The 24,986-nt window shown below is 35.3% G+C and overlaps 1 protein-coding gene across 1 annotated transcript; it reads left to right on the forward strand.

Annotated features, from left to right (window-relative positions):
* Positions 1-3,681: 3,681 nt before the first annotated feature.
* Positions 3,682-6,922, forward strand: LOC118203466 (uncharacterized). The gene is made up of 3 exons (XM_085826500.1): positions 3,682-3,943; positions 4,591-4,689; positions 5,634-6,922. Exons 1-3 carry the CDS (start codon positions 3,901-3,903, stop codon positions 5,819-5,821), a joined length of 330 nt encoding a protein of 109 aa, XP_085682626.1. The 5' UTR covers positions 3,682-3,900; the 3' UTR covers positions 5,822-6,922.
* Positions 6,923-24,986: the final 18,064 nt, after the last annotated feature.

Here is a 24,986-nt window from a genome sequence, read left to right on the forward strand (position 1 = left end):
TGCCCATGTGCACATCGACCTATTTTCACTTAAAAAACATCCCAGAATTGCACAAACTCGGCATCGCGCACAAACTCGGCATTGCGCACCACATTGGCTTTGCCCATGTGCACATCGATCTATTTTCACTTAAAAAACATCCCAGAGTTGCACAATCTCTGCATTGCGCACCACATGGCTTTTCCCATGTGCACATCGATCTATTTTCACTTAAAAAACCATCCCAGAATTGCACAAACTCGGCATAGCGCACCACATTGGCTTTGCCCATGTGCACATCAACCTATTTTCACTTAAAAAATCATCACAGAATTGCAGAAACTCGGCATTGCGCACCACATTTCTGGATCTTTAAAACTCAAGCTATGATTGACTTTCAGGTGCGCATACCCTTCGAACTCGAGACAGTCGTACCCTTTCCAACAATCGGATATAATAATCGATCCTGGTAGAACATTCTCTTTAATGATTTCTAGCAATGTTTCGGCACCTCTGTTTTCAACAACTCTAAAGACGCATTTATCTGTTCCTCTCTCAACCAAACCAAAAACCCATTTTCCTTCGACTCTTTTCCCTCTATGATACTTTTGCTTGCCAAACTTGCTTTCGTCGATTTCGACAATGACACCTTCCGCACCCAACTTAACATTCTCCTTCAAACATAACTCCATGCATACCTCTCTACAAAAACTTTTCCAATCTGTCACCGTATTTTTAGCAATACGTAATTCCGTTCGTATAAAATCATTCCCGCACTTACCCAACCACATATAGGTAACTCGCAAAACATCACACATGCTCAATTTACTCTTCGCAAACCAGGAGTTCTTTTGAATTGATCTTGAAATTCGATGCCTACATTCGCCTCCAGTAACTCTGCACATCCACTCAAAACCGTCTATACGGTTTTTTCGCTCTACTAGTTTCATATTTGTTCCACAAACCGGGCACTTATACGATATTGCAATCAAACCTTTCTCCATACACCACTCAATAACACATTTTTTATCTCTTCGCTCCAACTGATAAAAGAAATCCAGATTCAAATACTCATCCATTCTGCAGTAAGCACCGAATTAAACACACTCATGAATAATCAAAACATTCTTTAAGCAAAAGAATTCTTTTCTGTATTTTCAGAAGTTACGGTTATAATTTTTAATTCATGCATTCAATATTTTCAATCGTTTGCTAATGATCGTTTTCAATCGTTTGGTATCTTAATAATACATTTGTGAGAGATAATTCGTTGCGTTAAATGCTGACAATACCACACAACACACAAAAGTAGATTTACAATTTAAAAAATCTCGCACAGAACATTATAAACCTACTATTTCAACTCAGTTAAAATATAATATAAGTTTTCTTTAAATACGAAGCTATAGCATACTTATAACTTGTTTTGAAGAAGAGGCGTAACCAATATTACGTCATAAAAAGGCGTGTCCAAGCATAAGAAAAGTAAACACAGCATCGACTGATGCAGCCTATTATGCGATTTAGCCGTACACATTTTGAAAAAAAATAATAAGGGAATTTTTCTCATATGCTATGAAAAAATACGAAGCTGCACTTACTTCACAAAAACACGCTCCTTCGACCGAAATCCGTTGATCTCGAACAGAAAGAATTACTTCTTCTTCGTCTTTTTTCATTTTTTGCTAAACAAAACATCCTAAAGTTATTTCTAGAATGATTTGACAATTTGGTGCAGCACATCTATCCATATTTCTCAAAATCAGGTCGAAACGATCAACAAAGCAATGCTGAACTAATAGCGAGTAGCAATAAAGTCAGAATAATAGAAATACTAAAATACCTGTTTATGGCATTTACTTATGAAATTAGCTGCGTAGCAGCGGGAATGATTGACATCCTTCACTACATTCACCAATTTTATCTGGCTGAGCAGTTTTAATACAATTATAAACAAAGCTTTCGTCTTATCCGTACGCTACCAGTACCTCCTATAAACGTATATAGGAGGTACTGACGCTACACAGCAGTTATGCTGGCTCATCAGTCGTGACGTCACGCTGTCGATCCTTCCTCGGCTTCAATTTTGTGACGTCATGCTTACTCCATCTATTCTAACCTCCTTGCGCAATACACATTTTTTCAGCACGGCAACCTTCGTCGATCAGCGACGAACGTAGACTTCAGCCGCGCATTATAAATTGCTGTGAAGTGTGTGTACTGTGTTTTTTACCCATATACAAAAAATGTTTAAAAGTATTCGTATTCCAAAAGATAAATATTCAGTAATGTTTGCATTAAGAATTACTGATTTGTTATTCAGATTATCCCAGAAATGTAGAATTTATTTACTCGGGACTTAAAAGCTTATGCGGAAGCTACGTTGTTCTTTCTTCAAAATAGAGGTTGTTCTTTGTTGACGTGTTGATATTTCAGAATTGCTTTAAATTAATACTGAAGGTTTCTGTAAAGCTTCAATTAACCTTATTTCATATTTATTTCCGAATACATTTTTGTTTGATATTCCATCCTATATTTACTGTTATAAAATTTCTTTTGAAATTTATTTGAATTCATATTTTTCACAAAGGCATCTCTCATCCAAATAATTGTTGAGTGCTTTGGAATCAATTAATTGGAACTCATTATGAATTTTTTTCTAATGCAGTTTTTATATCTATCTTTATATTTTCTTCTATATTATATATCTATATTTTTTCTTGTTGATTAAAACATGTACACTTTATTCTTCAATGATTCTGTAATGGCTAGGCTTACCAAAATATTTTTTCCTCAAACCAGAAGAATTTTGAGTAAATACTCGCACAGAAAATAAAACGTGAAAAAGCAACTACTAAGAAAAAAGGAAAATAAAGAAGGGATTGAAAAGCCTAAATAAAGAAGTTATTAACAAAAAATAACAATGAGTTTAAATAAATTTTTAGTAACTCAGTATATTATTCATTAATATTTACCTGTAATGTCTAGTGTTTTTATCACTAGTGTGAACGTTGTTATTTTTAACAGTATCGAAAATATTCATTGCAATTTTGATGGCTATTAATTTTACAGATTAGTAAAGCTTTTACTGTTGATTTAGCCAGTTTACCTCTTTCTTCAAACAATTTTTTTCATGATGCTCATAATTGACAATATTTTTTTTGATTGCTGCCAGTGTGTCTCGCATGCTTGAAAATGTATTCTATCATTTAAATGGTACTGTGCAATGAAATGTATTTTCCTTGAAATGACTGAAACTTTGCATCCATTTTTCTTCACAATTTTTTCCAGTTGCATTAACAATATCAGTTGCTTTGTATTTTCCATAATCAACATAGCTTTGTTAAATAATGTGAGTTGCCCTTGTACAAACCATAAATAGTACAAACCATAATAGTACAAACCATAATAGTACGGCTTTACATTTAAAAAATCTTTTAAAGAATTTCACATAACTAGATACTACAAGTACCTTTGACTACAACAAAAAAGAACCTTTCAAAGAACCTTTTCGAACAACGCGGTAAAATATTGCTAATATGGCCGACGGCATGGCGGTTTGTTGCCTCCAAGGAGGTTAGAGCCTCCTTGGTTGCCTCCTGATGTTATTTTGCGCATGCGCAGAAAGATATGGAGGGTGGATGGATTGCCCCTTTAAAATAAGCTTCAGGGATATACATAATGTGTCTCTTCGGTCTGACGGAGCTTTGAGGAACCTTTACTTCTTCTCCTTAGAGATTCTTTGCCTGAAGCTTATTTTAAAGGGGCAATCCATCCACCCTCCGTACCTTTCTGCGCATGTGCGAAATAGCAGGCAAGATCGTTAGCCATATTAGCAATCTTTTACCGCGTTGTTCGAAGAGATTCTTTGAAAGTTTTTTCAGTTCTTTTATCTAGTTATTTAAGCAGATCATAAGATGGATGTTTCGCAAGACGCTACCGGAATTCACCCGATTCTCTTTCTGTGAGTAAGCTTGCTTTTTTAATTCGAAAACCTATCATAGATTTTAAAAATTGATTTTGTATAGTACATTAATTTTTATTCTTAAGCTCCAAAAATATTTTGTCTCATTGTATAACACAGCAGCTAGATTTTCATTCTTAATGTATTAACTTTGCATTTTAGCATATGAATCTCAATTTATATAATTAATCATATGGCAAACAAATACTATATAGCTTGTGCAGGCATATTGGTATTTCTTTCCAAATTTTTTAAAGGAGTTTTAAGCTTTAAAGTCAACTAATAATAATATTACGACAAAACGAGCGATCAGGAATAAATTTGCCATTTATGCCATGCGGCAGCTAATGGCATGTATGATTGCATAAATTAATTTTATTAATAAATTGTATTATGCTTCAGCTTTAAATTTATGCTATTAGATTACCAAATAGTTTATCTGAGAAAATTTATAAACTTATTTAATATTAGTGGCCACTGAAGATTATTTTTAATTTAGTATATTGATAGTTATATACAATTTTTCGTATTTTATGATTATTTTTTTAAAATTTATATTCATTATTATAAAAAAATAATTTTGATTTCTCTCAATATTTGATGTGGTGTGGTGAATAACAGACTAACTCACTCTATCTTTTACTTAGCAAACAACCGAAATCCTGGTATCGCTGTTGTGTTTGTGGGACAACGTCTCGAAAAACACCAGACAGGAAATTCTTCAGATTTCCTAAGGATCCTATTAGGTAAATCATTTCTAGGTTTAAAAGAAACTAAGCTGTGATTATTATTAATATATATATATCTCAATTTTCAATAGAGAAGCAAATATTTCATGTATGTGGAATAATTTAAATAAATAGCTTGTTTTTTTCCATTAAGTGTTCCTCATCATAGACAAATAGTTCAGTGTTCTTCTGTAAATATCCAAGTAGCTCGAATTTGAATTTGAATATAAAGCCCAATATTTTCTCATATCTCGAAGTGATTTTGAATAAAACCAAATTTTTTTAAAAATTTGTTTCTTCTAATATTTTAGAAGATAATTTTTGTAATTTATGTATTACAAGCTTGAATGCTGCAGGATATCCTACAAAAACTGACAGAAATTTAACTGCATTATTTCGTAATAGTGTCTGCAGATTTCTTTAAAGTGCACGAAGATTTTTGTGACATAAATTTTTTGTTACTTTTTAATTATTAATTCCCCGCCCCAAAGGTTTTACTGTATTCTTAGATTACTTTTATATAGTTTTGCTAAGATAAATTTATAGATATTAAAAAATTCTCACGACATTATTTCACTGAAACTCATAAGTGTACGAACACTTTAGGGAACCACTACATATTGGTGTGAATAAGAAAGGAAACATTTTAAAGATGCACTTTACGAACAATGTGTACTTTTTATTGGTGCCTTATCCTTTTTTAATCATATTGTTAACAAAACTGTACAAAGAAATGCTAAATTGTTTAACTAGATACTATGACCGGTAACTACAATTTAACGTCATATCTGCAAAATTATTGGTTGTCGTACATCAAAATAAAATTAGATGAAATGAAATCATTTCAGAATTTGTTACTAATGTTTGGTTAGTTATATGCAAATTTTGCTTGTAAAATTTTAAATATGGATTCATCAAAATTCATTATGTATCATATGATATGTGTTTTTTTCTTTTTTCAGCTTACAGAATTAAATGTACTCATTGGTGGAATAATTCTGGATTAAAGAGATTTGTGACAAAATTAAAATTATGTAAAATCCAAGCATGCAGCATTTTTAGAATTATTATATGTGTAGTGAGAAGGTGGAAAATAGGCATTTCTTGTAATTGCTATTTAAAAGAATTCATTTCTCATTTCATAATTTGAAAAAATCTTCATCAGGATGAGCTGCAATAATATTTATTTGATTCAGTGGATTATTTACAAAACTTCTTAATACATATAGGTTTGATTTTCAAGTTAAATATTTAATCTTATATTAATAAATGTGAGAAGTATTGAATATTTTATGAACCAAAAGAATGAAATTAGTTATTTTAGTAATTTATGTGCAACTTATGTAAGACTTTTTAAATGTAATCTTGTATTTGTTAATTTAAGTGAAATGCTTTTGACTCTTGGTTTTCATAATGGTCATTCCAAATAATTCAAATAATTAAAATTTCTTGGTAATTTTTTTTTTTTTTTTTTTTTTTTTTTTTTTTTTTTTTTGAGGTCAGATACTTATAATGAATTCAGTGTTTTCAATTTATTTAGGGGTACTTGTAATTGTTTTTAATTATTTTTTCTGTTTTGGTTAGTTATCATGCAAATTTTGCTTGTAAAATTTTAAATATGGAGTTATAAAAATTTATTATGAATTGTATGGTATGTGTTTTTTCTTTTTTAAGCTTACAGAATTAAATGTACTCATTGGTCGAATAATTCGGTAGTAAATAGATTTTTGCAAAATTAAAATTATGTAAAATCCAGGCTACAGCATTTTTAGAATTATTATATGGATAGTGAAGATGGAAAATAGTCATTTTTATAATTGCTATTTAAAAAAATCAGTTTCTAATTTCATAATTTGAACTAATCTTCATCAGGATGAGCTGCAACAATATTTATTTGATTCAGTGGATTATTTATAAAATTTCTTCCCAGGTTTTAATAACACCTGGAAGGTTTGATTTTCAAGTTCAGTATTGAATCTTATATCAATAAATGTAAGAAGTATTGAATATTTTATGAAAAAATAATGAAATCACTTATTTTAATAATTTATGTGAAATTCTTTAAAAGGCCTTTTAAGTGTAATTTTGTATTTGTTAATTTAAGTGAAATGCTTTTGGTTCTTGGCTGCAAACTTTGTTCATTGTTTTCATAATGGTCATTCCAAATAATTGTCTAAAAAATTTCTTGGTATTTGTGAAGATGCTTAAAATTATTTTGCATATGTATATTCTGAAAATTGAGAAATGTCAATAAAAATCATTTTTTTTACCTCAAATGTGTTATTCTTTGTTTTAATATTTAATAATATGCTTGATATGAAAAGATTTACATTTTCATAAAAATATGAAAAGATTTACATTTTTATGCAATTAATTACATAAATAACGCTATTTTTTTATTTATGTAATTAATACTTATTTAATACGTTATTTATGTACTTATTTTAATTGCAGATTTGTTAGAAATCTAACAAGAAGACAGTAGTTAATTTTCTTTTCTATTAATTCTGATGCGTCTATGGAAGCTTTCATTCTTTTCCTTACAGATTCTTTGCTTCAGAGACATACAGTGTCTCTTCAGTCTGACGTAGCCACATTTGCTTCGGGCAACATTTACTTCTACTCCTTAGAGGTTCCCGGACGAATCCGTACGCACGCAACAATATAAAAGCCATGCAATGAAAAAATAAAACGGTGTTAAAGACTACATGCAGTTCGCAGACGGTTCAAAAAACCCGGCGGGGTATAGAACCCGCGATCTCGAGGTCCGTAGAAAGATCCCTTTTTCTTTTTATCTCTGGGCTACGCTCACTTGTTTGACATAATTGTGAAGAAAGCAAGTGTTTCGGCACATGATTGATTGTCGTTTTCTGCAAAGTCCATAAGTCTCTTAGCTGCTTGGAAAACTACACATAATTTCTCAACAGGAGATTTTGCATTCTGAATTTTTTCGATAAGTTCGAATAGTTCCTAATAATTTCTGAATTTTTTTATATAAGATGCATGATTTTTATATAAGATGTATATAAGATCCATGCTTTCCTACCTCCATGGTCAGAAAAGCATGGAATTTGGCCAAGAAAAGGAAGTTGATTGGAGTGTGCTAGGGGAGGAGGGGCTAAGGCTCTTTTCAGTCCATACTAATTTTGAGGGAAGGCCGAATAGAAGTGTGGGGAGGGGTTACGAATTGAGGAAAGCCTGCTAGACTTAGAAAAATAATTGGATTTTTTGTAGGCAATCGGCTAATTTTTTTTTTTTAAAGGAAATAAAAGTTAAAAAAAAAAAAAGGCTTAGTATTAATTTAAGGAGCATGGGATAACTACTAGGTTTAAGCAATTAGGCATACATTATTCAGTTAAATAAATAACAGCGAAGTTATTTGTATTTTTTAATTTTATTTTATTCGTGTTTAGGTTTGTTGAGCTCTGCTATGATAAGAAATAAAATGTACATTTATCCATTTGAGTTTCTGCAGATCTGAGGTTTTTCTTAAGTAGATTGGTTAATTTTGTCATTTGTTGCCAGCCGAAAATAGATTCAATTTCACGCATGACTTGAAATAATTCAAGAAATCCAGATGTATTTAGGCGTGGGTTATTTTTGAAATTAATTCAAGCTGAGGGTTTGTTTGAACGAAATTATTCTGTTTTATGGCTGTAAGTGGGGGCTGGTTCTTGGTTGGTTGATAAGATAGGTTGTACAGTTTCTTGTGTTTTTGGATTTAATATTTCAGGTATAGTTTCCTGGGGCCTTGTGTAGTAATATTTAGTGGTTTGGGAAATTTTACGCACCCCCTATAAGAAGCAAGATGAGAATTTTTACAGTTGCACAAATTGGATTTTCGATAAAATCTTTAATGGGGCATTCTGCAGATCTATGATCCCCGGCGCATTTAACGCAACGGGGGGTGAGAAAGCAATCGTCAGATGAATGATGCCATTTCTGGCAGTTATGACATTGTGGGATGAGGTCCTTATTCACATATTTTTCGATTTGCACAATAAATAGTGACATGTGAGTGATTTTGTAAATTTCTTCAATGTTGGAAGTAGGTAATAAATGGATTTGGAATAGGGGCATAGTCTGCCGAATTCGGTTTCTAGTCATTTGTGTGATTTTGTGAGTTTTGAATCCTTGCTCAGTAAGAATTTTTTTTTATCTCATCTGTGTCCATGACCTCTAAATACAACTTTTACTGGTTTCAAGTGCCTAGCGTTTATAAGGTAATGTTTAATATTTTTTTTCTTTCAGAAATTGTGTCAAAGTGTGATAGTCATCTGGTGTGTTTGGTATAATTTTTAAGAATTCGCCGTTAATTCGGCCTAGGAATTTAGCTTGCGATTGTTCTGCGCGTTGTTTCAGGTAGGTGTTGTATTTAACGTTTTCTGGTGGTTTCACCATAACAGGGGGAACAGTCTTCGATTGGGGAGGAGTGGGTGCTTGCGGAGAGGAATTATTATCTTGGGCAGCGGGAGTAGTATCAGATTGAGAGGGCATGTTAGTATTTGTATTATTCAATGGACTAAATCTGTTTTTAGTGGTGATGTGGCTAGATGCATCTTTAAGGTTAACTGATTTTTTAATTTGCTTAGAGCAAGGGTCGGCAACCTGCGGCTCGCGAGCCGCATGTGGCTCTTTTGATGTAAAGTTGCGGCTCTCCAATTCCATACGGGAAAACTAATAATTTATTATCAAAACCCTTAAAAAATAAGAAAATACAGTTTTAAGTGCCTAATTTCTCAATAGCTTCAATTTTCATAATCGTTAATTAAGCTTAACATGACCGTAATGAGATAAATTTGAACCATTGTTACTGTACTGTTGATTTAAACTATTGTTCATTTTTTCAGCTCCGCTGTCAGCATGGCAGCTGGCAAAAAAAGAGAAGAACTGAAGAAGAAAACAGAGAATTCAATCAGGATTGGGCGGAGTCGTTTGCATTCATATGCTATACAGATGGCCTTGCTAGTTGTCTCATTTGCCACCAAAAACACGCACACAAAAAGAAGTCGAATTTCGGGAGACACTTCACGACAAAATATACCCAGTTTGCTGGTAAATATCCAAACGAGGACGCACCAAAAAAGCTCTTGAAGAGCTCAAAAAAATGTCAAGTTCCATGCTAAGTAACTGTCACAATCTTCCAATAATGTAAGCTCTGCAGTATCATTAGAAATTGAAAAAGAGTAAAACCAGTCACGTCAAATATTGTTTTATACGTGCATCTGAATAACTGTTTCGTGATATTAAAATCTAAGCAGAAATCATGAAAAAAATCAAAGATTTGCCATTATCTGCAAAACCAGTACAAAATAGAACTGCTAAGATGTTTCCAAATGTAACACATATGCAAGTGGAAGACATTCAGCTGGCTGCATTATCACTTGCTATAGATGAGTCTTGTGACATAAAAGACACAAGTTACCCTTTTCGTAGGGTATATGTCCTCCCAAGGTCCAAATGAAGAACTGTAGGATTGCTATCGCTCTCAGGGCAAATTCTCGTGGAGAAGGTATAGCAAATGCTTGTGCAAAGATGCCTGAAAGACTGTGGATAAATAAAATCGTTTCGATAGCAACTGATAGAGTCACAAGTCTGACAGGAATACACAGAGGTGTAACATATATTCTTCAGAAATGCAACCATGAAACTCTAACGTTTCACTGTGTAATTCACCAAGAAGCGCTTTGTGCCCAAACATTTCCTGCCGAAATTGTTGACGTTATGAACTTGGTAATTAAGATTATCAACAGCATTTTGCAAAAGCCCTCTACCGTCACCAGTTCAAAGATTTCCTTTACAGATAACCAGTTTTCTGACCCACTTCAGCACAATAAAGTGTGATGGCTTTCCAGACATAAGATATTGCAACGTTTTACTTTGTGTTTGAGTGAAATAAAAACATTCCTCAATGAAAAAAGCATTGATCATCCCGAATTGGAAAAAGACAAACGGCTGCAAAACTTCTATTTCGTGGTAGATACCACAATGAAACTAAATGAACTAAATCTAAAACTGCAAGAAAAGGCAACCCAGCCTACGCCTTGCTTAAAGAAGTAGTTTGTTTCGAAAACAAAGTACTTATTTTTGTTGAAGACATGGAGAACGGTAAATTACTTCATTTTAAAAATCTGATGTATATCGCAATGAGACCAAAGCAACTATTATCACGAATTATTTCAACATAGCTTTAAGAAAGATGAAGGATGGATTCGCTGAGAGATTCAAGCAATTCAAAACAAACCAGAATACTCTTGCGTTCATAGTAAATCCTCTCAACGAAAATAAATATGATATCAACAATGAGACATTTGGAATTGATGCTGGAACGCTTCAAATGCAACTGCTATATTTGAAAACCAAATACTTGTGAAGTGGCAAGTTCACAGAACTCAAGAGCAAGTTCGAAGATTTGGAGGTCCAGAAATGCATGCGCGTCGAGAAGCACAAGAGGACAGCTCTAAAAGAAATTCCGCGATTTGTGGCCCTCATATTCGGGGCATGGAATAGTCTTCCAGAAAGGTATAGTGAGGTGAAGAAATTGACATATGGAGTACTGACGATCTTCGGGTCGACATATTCGTGCGAGCAAGCGTTCTCTTGCACGAATAGAATAAAAAGTCGCGTTTCAAATCAACTAACAAATAAAAATTTAGAGTTGTGCTTGAAACTTAAAACAACAAGTTATAAGCCAGATTTAATCAATCATACGAAAGGCATGCAAAGCCAATGCTCCCATTGACGTAACTATCTATATTTGTCTTTATATATATATTATTCCGTATTTAAAGCCGTTAATTTTGAAGTCAAAAATCAAATGTATATAAGCAAAACTATAATATTGAAACGAAACGTTTTAGTGGCTCTTTAAAAACTGGGAAATTTTGTGAATTGTAACTTTTGGCTCTTCCGTTTCAATAGGTTGCCGATCCCATCTTAGAGGATCGGTTTGGTTTAACGAAACCGTCGTTTGTCTCACTACAATTACCAGAGTTTTCAGAGATGTCATGTTGCTTCCTTTTTGCGTTAATATTACTGTCATTATTAACCAAATTATTTAATTTACTTTCTACAGATTTAGCTGTAGGGGTTTCTGAGGGGTTCCTAGGACACAAGGACATAAAATAGTCGCACTTACCCTTGAGGTGCTCCATTTCAGACTTCGAATATTCAACATATATAACAACAATATTCTTCGAATATTTTGAAGCATCAGTGGAGTATAGTGATCTGGGTCCGAAACTGCTGTGATGGCATCCATTTGTTTCTTAATTGTCTTGGTTTCCTCAATTTTAGTTTCTAACTCGTGGATTTGTTTTCGAAGCTGCATAACAACTAATTCCGGTTTTATATCCATCAGTTACGTTTCCGAAGCGGTCGAGGTGTCCATAGTGTCTTGTTCTTCATCACAAGGTATGCTCCAGTCGGTGATATGCTTATGCGGCGGGATGGCGGCGCCGGCAGGCGCAGGATCATGGGCTGAAGCCATAAGTAAGAAAGAGCGACCTTCACCCACGAAGGCTGAAGGCAGAATCCAATCTTAAAATCTTCAGGCTAATTAAATGTAAATTCAATGATCTGTCTTGTCTATACGAGCCAGTTTGTCTTAGAAATTCTTCAATGAAGGCATCGCTCTATTTAGGCAGACAGCCCTCGAGGCTTTGTCTCAAACACATAAACACGATCTTTCTGAAATACGGACGGTATAGTCCTTGCAAAATGAGGCGTGGCTTAAGAGCGTGCAAAACCTCTAAATTTGTAAAGTGTGTGTGTGAGTATGGCAAAGCCTCGAGGGCTATCTGCCTAAGAGGAGGGATGCCTTCGTGGAGGACTTTCTAAGGGAAACTGGCTCGTATACACGTTACACATGGAGAAAACCACGAAAACGCCCATGCAGCCAGCCCGTTCGCGGGATTCGAACCTCGGACCGAACTACCAGTGTTCAGCGACTTTACCGCTCGGCCGCTGCCTCTAAATTTGTGTTGATTAAATTGTACCAAAATAAGTGCTACATTTGTGAAAAGTAAAAACTGAGAATGAAAACCTACTATGCAGCGTTAGTGTGGATCTACTAAACTGCATCGAAAGTTATTTATGGCTCCACCTACTTGAAATGTAGCAACTAATTTAGGACAAAACTTTCCACCTAAGTGTAGCAACTAGTTTGTGACGGAGGGAATATAAAATTTTGAAATTGCTAGTGTTGAGTACCAAGTACCTCAATATCATTGACAGCTTAATTTAGAAAATACTGCCATCTTCCGTAAAATAAAAAATTTTACCTCTATTAAGTACGTCTATATGGATTCGATAAATTTTTTTAGTTTGTTAAAAAAAATATTAATTTTTTCTGTAACTTTGTTGCTAAAGAAGAAAATCATAAGTATGATTTTGTCCGAAGCTGACCAGTGCCTGTTCAAAATTTTCACATTAATGATATTAAATTTAAAAAAGAAAAACACCGAGCAATTTTTCCGTAGCTTAGTAATTGTGGAAGCACTTCTTCAGAGATCCCGGTAAATGTAAACATCGCCAACTTTGGCGATAACAGTTCAAACTTGGTAACCCATCGGATTTATCCTATTCGCTTGTTCGAAGCTCGAAGTTTGCAACCACTCCTCTTGCGTTCATTTTGTTGAATTATCACTGTCGTTGTTCGCATTTGCAGATTTATATTATTCTTCTCTTATTTATTATTATTTTATCTGAAATTTTTTAACAACGAATAGATAGAAATATTTTCGTAGATAGATGACGGTTCGGGATGAAAGGAAGAAAATACGGGGGGAGGGGTGAATGCTAATTTGTAACGCGGCTGTTCACGTTCTGCTCTTAATTATTAACAGCTCTAAGAACCATGAGGTTTCCAACCTCTAAAATAATTTGTTTCCGTACGCCGCAAAAATGTGCATGTGCATTTTAAATAATTAAGTAATGCTTTTATTTTTATTATTGGTTATTGCCATATAAAATTATGAGAATAAATTATTTTTTATGGCGTAAAATTGCAACAAGATAATATATTGTTAATGCTTTTCTAACAATAACCTTTCAGAGGATGGCAGGTGTGACATAAATAGATGATTAAATTGAAATAAAAAATATTATTGATTATCTAAGATGACAGAATAGTTTGATACCTCACCATGGTCTTTAAAATTAGCAAACCACTGGTGTAAGGAATGTATTGTTTTAACTGGAATTTAAGACAATTTTTTTCCGTTTATCACGTTTAACCGGGTAATTTCAGTACATTAATACTAATTTATATTTTTTTTAATGAATTTTTATTTCCGTTATAAATGCTTATATATTCTTTTCAGTGCTAACTTGAATTTAATACAAATTTATTTTCGTATATCACGTTTAACCGGTTAGTTTTACATCTACATGCTTATTATCTGTGAATTTTTACTACCATATGCTTAATATATTGTTTTGTCTGCTAATTTGAATTTACATGCACTAAAAATCACGTTTACAAAATGTCACGTTTACGTCTCGGCTCATCATCGATGAACCGCGAGCTTGGCGAGTAAAAATGCAACGACGCCAACGGCTTCTTTGCGGAGGAAAACCCGAAAAAATAATTAAAAACAATTAAAAGCACCCCAAGAATAAATTGAAAACACTGAAATACATTATAATTATCCGACAACAACTTAAAAAAAAATTACCATGAAAACTTTTAGACAATTATTTAGAATGACCATTATGAAACCAAGAGCAAAGTTTGCACCCAATAGCCAAAACCATTTCACTTACAGCATTACATTTAAAAATCTTTTAAAGATTTTCACATAACTAGAACCAAGTACCTCTGACTACAACAACAAAGAACTTTTTCGAACAATGCGGTAAAAGATTGCTAATATGGCCATGCTGGATGTTATTTCGCACATGCGCAGTAAGGTACGGAGGGTGGAAGGATTGCCCCTTTAAAATAAGCTTCAGGAATATACATAATATGTGTCTTTGATCTGACGGAGCCACATTTGCCGCGCAGAACCTTTACTTCTTCTCCTTGGATATTCTTTGTCTCCGGGGTGATAAAAAAATTTATGATATTTTTATTTCAGGAAGAGGAGAAAATGACATGCAGCTGAACACACGTACACGTTAAGAATCTTGTTTATATACCTTAGTTCTCGTAATTCGTTCAGTGTGGCAAGCCCTGAGTGACGTTTACGTAGGGACGCTACTACCTTCTTTCATGCTTCAACTGTTAGCAATCGAAGTTATCTTGACATACACATGAATGTGAGTTTTCAGTCTCCGTGTATAATGTCCAATATAACTTTATTTTAATATTTTAGTATAAATCTCTACTGGTTATTACTTTTGTTTACTTTATTTTTCCATTACATTTTCAAAACGTGGTCTGTTTTACCAAGGCCAACTTATACTCAAGGCCTGCCAGTGCGAAAATATGCTTATGTGTTTTAGGTGGCCTCCATGAAATTTCTATTGACCGCAAGATGGCGCTACTATTCCGCTACGCTTTGCGACATTAACAATGAGCAGGATGGTACCGGAGACAAATAATTGTCTTGTTATATGCAAAATTTAAAAACGATAAATCTGTAGGAGTCAGAAATTACGCATTTCTTTATAATAAAAATATTGTTATTTAGAAAGAAGGCATGAAATTTCAAGTTATCCCATTTTTCTTTTTTCATATATAACCGTCAGCTACTTGATTCTGAATTTAATTCCTGTTTGCATCTAGATATACGTTATTTTTAATTATACTTATTAGAGTCAACTATTCTAATTTAAGGGTAATTTAGAGGACATGTTTTACTTTAAAATTATTTATATAGTATGAAGTTAGCAGGTAGCTACAGAATAAAAACTATTTCAGCGCAAAATTTTCCTCGTATTAATATCAGTTGCCCTATGCAACAAAATAATTTACAGTCGATATTAAATATGTAATTAGGAAATGATGATCTAAAGTTTGTTAATACATAAGGGAAGAAGTATTCCTATAAGAGATTTGGATTTAGATACTGAAGATTTTTTTCTCTTTTTTAATTAATATAAAATACTTTTTTAGGAAATATTCAAAAATAAAATTTTAAATAATGCAGATTTAGAGCTCTGAAGAGTTAACGCAACACTACAGATATTAAAAATAATACCAAGTATTTCTCTATCACCGACAGCATATAATAATGGCATCAAGGAGATTAGAACTCAGGGAGATGCCCTCCTCTCAGTCCAAGTGAAGCCAAAAAAAGGGGAAGCATGCCCTTAGTAGTCGTGGCTTAGAAAGATTGACGTGCTCTAACCACACCCAATTTTGGTCCTGGTAGTCGTAAAGGATCGCAGATTCTTCACGTCCTCTTTACCTTACTTTTCTCGCCATTTCATTTTATTTCTACATTATGTAATTGCAATAATTTCTACATTATGTAATTGCATCCTGTAATTAATGAATGCTAGCATTAAAAGTATTGTGAACACAGAACAGTAACTATTTACTCAAACTATTATTTGATTATAATTTACTTATTCTATGTATATATAATTCTCAACTTTTTCATATTATAAATATTACTAATGTTTCGAAAAAACTGAATTTGAATAAACAATGATAGAAATATGTAAACTTTACGTTGTTATTTTAAAACTCACACAACAAATGGGATTAAAAATCAAATCTACTTGAGCACAAAATAAAATGTAGTTAAACACCTAAAAGGTAAGACCTGTAAAGTAATTATGATCAGACATTAAAGTAAACTGTTTTCTTTTTCATGGAGAGCTAGCCACTCCCCCTCCCCCTGTTTACTTATCGTTTTGCTTTCACATATAATTTAATTACGAATATCGCTTTTATTATTATTAAGAAAAGGAAAATCTGAGAACTATATATGTTTCTTCGTGTACTTTACACAAAGAAAATACTCAAACTCTTTCTTGAAGGCCACTGAAACACAAGTTTCGATTATTCTACTTGTATATGCACGTTCTAAAACATTCTTTTACATGGACATGAAGTCGGAAATGTAGACATTATTTCGCTGTAACAATTCAGTGCCTTTTAGGCCGTTCAGATCTACGCATACAAAGTCAGAAAACACACTGAGCACTTGAAACCAGCTGGCGTTTTACCTCACTTCGCTAAGTACATGGACGTTATAAGAAATAGACTAACCCAAATGCGATTTGTGCCTCTTCTGAGTTGTTCCCGGCTGTCACCTTGATCCCATCCGGAGGAGTACGGAAGACTTGCATTAGCAGGGTGTCTCTCGTCGAGTGAGGACGTGCGAACAATGAGCTCCCCACAAGCCACCTGCAGCGATGCGACGCCGGAAATTATGGCCGGCAACCCCACGGATACCAGCGCCGAGATGGACACGACCGTCCCTGTCTCCGACTCTGATCCAGTTCCAGAGGTGAATCCGGAGGATTTACTTATCCAGATCAAGCAACTCTACCTACTCAAGGCTAGATTTACAGATTTGGAGCAGAATCTGTCCAGGGCTCGAAGATCTACTCCTCTTGCAAGCATCGATCTCAAGTGCGTGGAACAAGAATCAAAGGTAACGCTTTTTAATCTTACCACTCTTGCTAAACGCCTTAATCTGCCTCTCTTTGCCATTCCCCCAACTGAGGAAGAATGTATAAAGAAATTACTCAAATCGGCCAAAGAACTATCTAAAGATGTTATCTCGGGAAAAAATAATGCTAATACTGATAAAACTCAAAAATTAGATAAAAATCAATCCAATAGCCCAATCCTAAAACCTGCAAAGTTAAATGCAGAAAAAATCCTCCATAGTGCTAAAAAGATTCAAAAATTAACTTTAAATTCAAGAGATTCTAACGATTTTCCTAAAAATAAGAAAATTAGAAAAGTTGACGATGAAGGTTTTCAGCAGCCTCCTCGCCATCTTGTAGCACGTGGTGCGCCAAATTCCCCTTCTAAACCGCAATCAAACAATAGCCTACCTCCATTTTGGAGTGAACAACCAGAGGAGGAATTGCCTCCCACCCAACCTGCGGTTAGGGTGGAAGAGAAAAACGATCTCGTGGAGCAACCCGGCGACGGTACTTCCCCCCCTACTGAAAGCTCTATGAATTCAAAGCGAAAAATTCCATTCTTCTTTGTAGAGCCCAAAGACTTTGAATTTCTTACGTCCTTAGTAGAAGCTACTGTGCCTACGGCCATCTGTAGGATGAAGGGTAAGTTTCTCCGCATTGAAATGCAGACCGAAGAAGATTATCGTTCGGTAGCCCAAATTTTAAACAATCAGGGCGCCGAATATAAGTCGTTTAATCTTAAGCAGGATCGGCCCGTAAAGGCAATTCTACGCGGCTTACCCAACTCTGCAAAACCAGATAAAATCAAGGCTGAACTACAACTCCTAGGTTATTCTGTCATATCTGTAACCCAACTCCGTAGGCACAGGTCCCGCTATCCAATGCCATTATTTTTAGTACAACTAAATCCTGCTTTAAATGTCTATGACATATTTGAAGAAACTACAATGCTCGGCATTGAGATTAAGTTCGAAAAACATATTGGGAAGAAGGGACCGAGCCAGTGTTGGCGCTGCCAAGGCTTCTTCCATAGTTCCGCAGTGTGCACACTGCCAATCCGGTGTCTGAGGTGCGCCGGCCCGCATTACGCGTACCAATGCACCAAGGACCCGGAGGAAGCCAACACCTGCGCGAACTGCCTTGGGCGGCACGCAACCAACTGGTTTCACTGTCCCCGAAACCCAGCCAATAAAAATAAAACCCCCGCCTATTAGATCGGATAGCGGGATTTCAAAATTTGTACCGGCTCCGGTTAAAGCTCCAATTAGCAGCACGGATCCCTCATTTAGTGATGTCGTTTCCGGACGAAAAATCCCGGACTACCATCATCTACTAAGGAACAGAAGCAAGCTCCTGCGACGAAGCAAGCTCCGAAGCAAGCGCCGAAGCAGAGTCCTCTTCTCCAGCCAACTCCACCGGCCCAGGCTCCAGCCCCGACCGTAGATGATGGAAGCTGCACAGATACCCTCCGGAGCGTCTTCCAAATCGCCTCGGAATTCGGTATAGAACATAAGATCCTCCTCGAGGCTTTTAGAAATGCTCTCCCTAGGCTCCGAAATGTCTCCACGGGGCCTGAGAGAGCATTTTATATTTATGAGGCATACTGTGGCCTCTTAAACTAAAGGCCTCAAGTTCAACTGTGCAACTAGTGAAGATTCTCTCCTGATCTCCTACTGGAACGCTAATGGAATCAAGAAGAAGATTCACGAAGTCCGGGACTTTATTAATGAGCATCACATGGACCTCTTCCTCGTTCAGGAGACATATGTGGTTGAGGGACTTAGCGCGAACATCGCGAATTATTTCTGCTACCGAAATGACAGAGAGGTATGCATCAGTTACACTGTTCGTGCTAGTGGCGGTACTAGCATTTATGTAAAACGCTCCCTAAAGCATTCTAGGATACCCACGCCACCACTGGAGGCCTTAGAAGCGACTATAGTACAAATTCATATTCCAAATTGTCCCCCAATAGCAGTAGCGTCCTGCTATATGCCTCCGAGACAGGGACCCGCATTTATCTCTGATCTCAGGAAATTAAGTGGTGTTGCAAATAACCTGATTATCGCAGGAGATTTAAATGCCCGTCATAGAAGTTGGGATTGTGTCACTGCCAACAACTATGGCGATAAACTCAAAATTTGGGCTCAGGACGCCCGTATCCAAATTATTGCGCCAAACACACCTACCCATTACCAGTTTCCTGGGGGGTTAGGTGCTCCTTCCATTATTGATCTGGCCTTATTTAAAAATATTCCAGTAGATTATTCGATCGAAGTGATTCCGGAATTGTCCTCTGACCATTATCCGGTTCACCTCACCCTTAAAACATCCAAAATTAACCAAAATTTACCGGCGCAAGTCTCCACAAATTGGGACAACTTTCGGTATGTCTTGGAAAATGGTATTCTCCCCCCTATCAAAATTCACGATAATCAGGAGGTTGACTTAGCCATTGACAGGCTCAACCAAACCCTAGGAAGCGCATTTACAGCTGCTTCCAAACCCAAATTCAGGCAAAATTATTATAAATTACCTGATCACATTAAAGATAAAATCAAAATTAAAAACCGCCTTCGCAGAGACTGGCAAAAGTTTGGAAAACTTTCGAGTACAACTGCGAAGGATCCAGAATGAGATCAAGTCTGACATTAAGAAATACACAGACGAAAAATACGCAAACTATCTTAAGTCCTTAAAGACTTCCGATAATAGCCTCTGGGTTGCTAGCGCACGGCTTCGCAAACCAAAACACGACATTCCCCCCCTAATGGGCACGGTCAACGACCGGATGGCATTAACAGACACCGAAAAGGCTGAACGCATAGCAGACAGCCTTCAAACACAATTTTCACCTAACACTGGACTCATGTTCGATTCCTGTGCAGAGCACACGCATGAAGTCCAACACCAAGTTGAAGAATTTCTCTCCTCAGACACAAATTCTGAGGAACCCATCACCACAACAATGACTGAGATTTCAGCTTTTGTCAAAAATCTCACCCCTGCAAAAGCACCTGGCCTGGATAGGATTTCTAATCGCATGATTAAAAATTTACCAGTAAAATTCATATTTTACCTAGCAGTTTTGATAAATTCAGTGCTAAGGCTAAAATATTATCCCCATAGCTGGAAGAATGCATTAGTCATTCCTATTCTAAAACCTGGAATGGACCCAAAGGTCCCCCAAAATTATAGGCCGATCAGCCTTCTGTCTTCACTTAGTAAAATTTACGAAGCTATACTGCTTAGATACCTGAATGATTTCTGCCGAAACCGAAATATTATTATTCCTCAGCAATTCGGCTTTCGTGCTAAACACTCAACTCAGGCCCAGCTACTGAGGGTAGTTAAAATCATTCATACAGGATCTCGCAGTGGAAAGCCTACAGCTATTGTTTATTTAGACGTAGCAAAGGCTTTCGACAGATGTTGGCATATCGGAATTTTATTCAAGCTCATGCGACTTGAAATTTCGGCTACTTTTGTGCACATAATGCACTCTTACCTCACTAATCGTACCTTTTCTGTTAAAGTTAAATATTCTGTCTCTTCTCCTCGCCCTATCTTGGCTGGGGTGCCTCAGGGAGGAATTCTTAGCGCTACGCTCTTCAACTTGTATGTAAATGACATACCACAAACACCAAGTGTCGATCTAGCACTCTATGCAGACGACACAGCCATCATTTCACAGCACTCAACATTACATGCCACTCTCAATCACCTACAGCTGTATTTAACAGACTTGGAGTCCTGGCTCATTACCTGGAAAATCAAAATTAATGTCGCAAAAAGTGCCGCCACAGTTTTCTTTTCCAGAAAGAGGAATGTCCATAGTCAACTCCCTCCACTCAGATTATTTGAAGAAAATGTACCCTGGGTGGAATCCTACAAATATCTGGGAGTTTATCTAGATGCGAAGCTGCTCTGGAATACCCACATCAATTATGCCATCTCCAAAGCAAGAACTACAAGAACCCAACTGATGTCTCTCCTCAAAAGAACCAGCAACCTCTCCCTCAATAATAAGATCCTTTTATACAAGAGTACCATTCTACCGATCCTGACGTACGCTGCTGTCGTCTGGTCAACTGCTGCCAATAGCCACCTGAAGAAAATTCAAGTATTCCAGAGCGTCACGCTTCGTATTCTGACAAATGCTCATTATTTCGTCCGTAATGAAGTGCTTCATAACGATCTCAAAATTCTACCCCTTGATGCCTTTTTCCGGCAAAATTCGGCCAAATTCTTTAATAGATTAACACAGATCGAAAACCCAGTCTTGCATTCACTTCCTGCTTATGATCCAGCTGAGCCCAGCTCAGCTAAGCGACCTAGAAGCGTTCTTGATAGAACTTTTAACATCTTTCCTAGGAAGCCAAAGCGGAGGTGTCTGCTTGACTAGGAATTCTTTCTAAAATTTTTAAATTAACAAGCACTTCACGGGCCTAACCCGGCGACCCTTAACTATTTCTATATTTTCACATGCCCGCCGGACCTAATTCGGCCTCGTTTCTCGGTTTTATATCCGTGCTGCTATAGGTAACATGCTCCTCCACTTGCCAAGACCTCATCTTTTCATAAAACACGGCCCAGACAATTAAAAATCAGATTTGCAATAGTTTTAACGTTTCGTTATTATTTTATCATCTAACTTAATTATTTAACTTAAACTGTTTAATTATTAAAATTTAAATTAATATTCTAATCTTTAAAATCTAACTCCCCCATATGCTACTCAAAATACTTTTATTCCGTGAATTTTTGTTCCAGCAATCTGCACAAATGTACAAGCTTGCATATCTTCAGTCATCATCTGCAATCAGGTAATTCAGATTAATCCTGTCTCTATTTTTATTTCTTTTCCCCTTTTTAATCCATTTTTCCTCGCCTGCCTTCCCTTTAACTATCTTAAAACTTCTCCGTCTTTTCTACAGTTAACTTTCTTCACGGTTCTTTCCGCTTCAAAAGTTGCTCCTATTCTTCTCTCGCCACGGGCCGTAGGAGAACTTTTTCGCCTCTTGAATCCTTTTTCCCCCCTTCTTTTCGCTCCACCATCCCTTGCTCCGAGCTTTAGTCGCAAGACTCTCTCCCCCCCCAGCCCATCCCCAAGGCATTAGCAATTACTGCGCTTTTCCGTATTACCTAATATACCTTTCCCAAGCCCTGGAAAATTATGTTTCCCGGCTAATTGTCTTTCTATCTTTCCGATTCCATTAATGCAACGCATTCAGGAATTCGCCTTAATCATCACCTCTCTCTCTTTCAATCTGGTAAAACAGGTTGAAAGCAGAAAGAATTTTTCGTCCTTAGTGTGGACTCCTAACTCACTTCTTTCCCCGTAAACCCTTAATGGTTTCCTTCATTACCCTTTAGCCAGTGCTTTTTCTTAATTACTTCAGTTTTCTTAACGAAGTTGTGGAGGTAATTGCATTAAGTTGCAAAGGTACTCCGGAAAATATCGCCTTGGGCGGAAGACTTGCAGAAATTTAAGAGTGGTTGCCTATTGCAGCATGCATAATTGTCAAGAAAACGCTGATTGTAGCGCCTCTTTTCACAAATTAGTATTTGTCAATATTTTTATTTTTGAAATTGAGATTGATTTTTAAAAATTTAGCATATTTCTCAAGCATAATTAACGTTCCAAATAATTATAAAGCTATTGCATGCTTTCAGGGCTAGATATTTTTTTAGCTTTTCGTATGCAGTAAGGAAATTTGTAACTACTACATTTAGAAAATAATCTTTTAAATCTGAACTATTAGAAAATTTCAAACAAGCAATTCTCTCTTGCAATTTTTATGCCTTTCATTGGTGTAAATAAGTAAAAAATACTAAAATATTTAAAAACAAATTTTTGAACGTTTTGTTTAAAATTCTAAATTGTACTGCTTTTTTAAAATTATAGATGAAAATTATAGCACAATGTCTATAAAGGAATTTTATTTCACTTATATTTCATAATACATCATACTGATAAACACTTTTGATTCCTTAATTTTTGTTCATTTTATTCTAATATTGAAATTGTATTTAAGTGTAATAATTAATTTTGCTTGTATTTCATAGTGATTATTTTTTAAATTTATTTTTAGTTCTGCATAAGATTTCTTTTATTTACTGTTAATTTAATTTATTAGCTCGAAGCGGCATTTTGCACTGTTTCACTACAAATGTCCGTGACTCCTTGCAAATATTAAATTACATGGATACATGTATGTTTCTCGCACTAAGACAAAAACGATGATAGTATCTAGAGCCATCAAATTTTGAATAATGTAATACTCCACCCGAACATGGGCATCTGGACGGCCGAATTTCGAATTTGTTTTAATCTATACCATATTTTGTTAAACTTCAACAAATTTGTGATTAACAAACTCAAAGAATCCAAAGCAGGCAATCGTAACACTGTACGTAAAATATTTTTGTCTTCAGTGCCGGAATTCTAAAGATATGCTGTTTTCAAATGTATGCGGTTTACGGGCGAAGGACATGATATTCAATAAATATAGGTAACACATGAAACGTTTAAAAAAGGTTCCTTTTCGGCGTAATATAAAATCTGAGTGCTTCTAGATTTTATTTTACCTTTTTTTTCCCGTTCATTACACTCAGAAAATTTTATGCTCCGAATTTTATAAATTGCTGAAATAAATATTCACTTTAATAAGTTAATGACGATATAATCAAATAAATGATTGTTTTGTAATGTTATTACAGTTTTGAAAATGATCATTAAATTAAAGAAAAAATTATCAGATCTTCTTAAATTTTACCTTATTTATTTTAAAGCATCACGTATTATCAATCTTATTCAATTTTACGTTATTTGTACCCAAAATTATGTTCATAAATTTTGTGCTTAGAGTTTATACCGGTTTACCAAAGTAAAGGTGATTGTACAAGAATTTCGAGTGAAAAAATACGCGAAATGCAGTAAAAAGTGCTTCATAATCTCATCACTATACAAAGTATCACTTTTAATAATTAGAAAGAGTAATGTGATACAAACGCCATAGGTTTCAGTGTTAAAGTAAACCAGGTCGTCCCTACTCTTCCTTGCCACCATGTGGGTGACGCGCGCCCCGCCCACTGGGTTAGTCTATCTCTTATAAGGTCCATGGCTTAGTAAGGTAATCGTTTTCTTGCCCTCACGTGGCGTGGCTTATTTCCTTCCCCCTGGCTTCATTTTCTTCGTACTGTAATAGCAGAGACGCCATGTCCATGTATTCTAACCTACTTGAATGGCATACATGACATTAATCACAATGAATCTTATACAAAATTTTAAGTTAGTTAGTGATGAATACCAAGTATTACAATATCACCTACAGCATATAATAATAATAACATGTATGACAGGTCAGGTCAGGTCGTAACATTAAACTATGAGTGTCGTACTAATTAAAGTACATGACTCATCAATGATTAATCCAATTAAGGCTTTATGAATGGGAGATTTTTTGCTTCATGAATTATGATTGATTTTATTAAGTCAAATATTCTTGAGATGTTAATTGAAAGCCACTGGTCACATGATTCTTAGCCAGAATGGTGATTGGCGAGAGCGAGAAAAGCTTGAATTTTCATATTTTGCAGTATTTTCGACTATATATACAAATATTTACATTACAGATGCATGACAATAAATACTAACATTCTTTGTTAGTGTATAAAATTGCAGTAATGATGTTGTTGATAAATATGATATAAAAGATGATAAAACTTGGATAAATAAGTGTGACTGCAATTAGCCAATA

This window comes from Stegodyphus dumicola, chromosome 11 (assembly GCF_044657685.1).
Source record: "Stegodyphus dumicola isolate Sdum_Otavi_A_Nest chromosome 11, ASM4465768v1".
Lineage (NCBI taxonomy): Eukaryota > Metazoa > Arthropoda > Arachnida > Araneae > Eresidae > Stegodyphus > Stegodyphus dumicola.

What these genes read in the sequence shown, in the direction of transcription:
- LOC118203466 (XM_085826500.1), top strand. Translation starts at nt 3,901, where the DNA reads ATGTTTCGCAAGACGCTACCGGAATTCACCCGATTCTCTTTCT. An exon ending in ATTCACCCGATTCTCTTTCT is followed by an intron (nt 3,944 to 4,590) that starts GTGAGTAAGCTT and finishes TCTTTTACTTAG; the next exon opens with CAAACAACCGAAATCCTGGT. An exon ending in TTTCCTAAGGATCCTATTAG is followed by an intron (nt 4,690 to 5,633) that starts GTAAATCATTTC and finishes TTCTTTTTTCAG; the next exon opens with CTTACAGAATTAAATGTACT.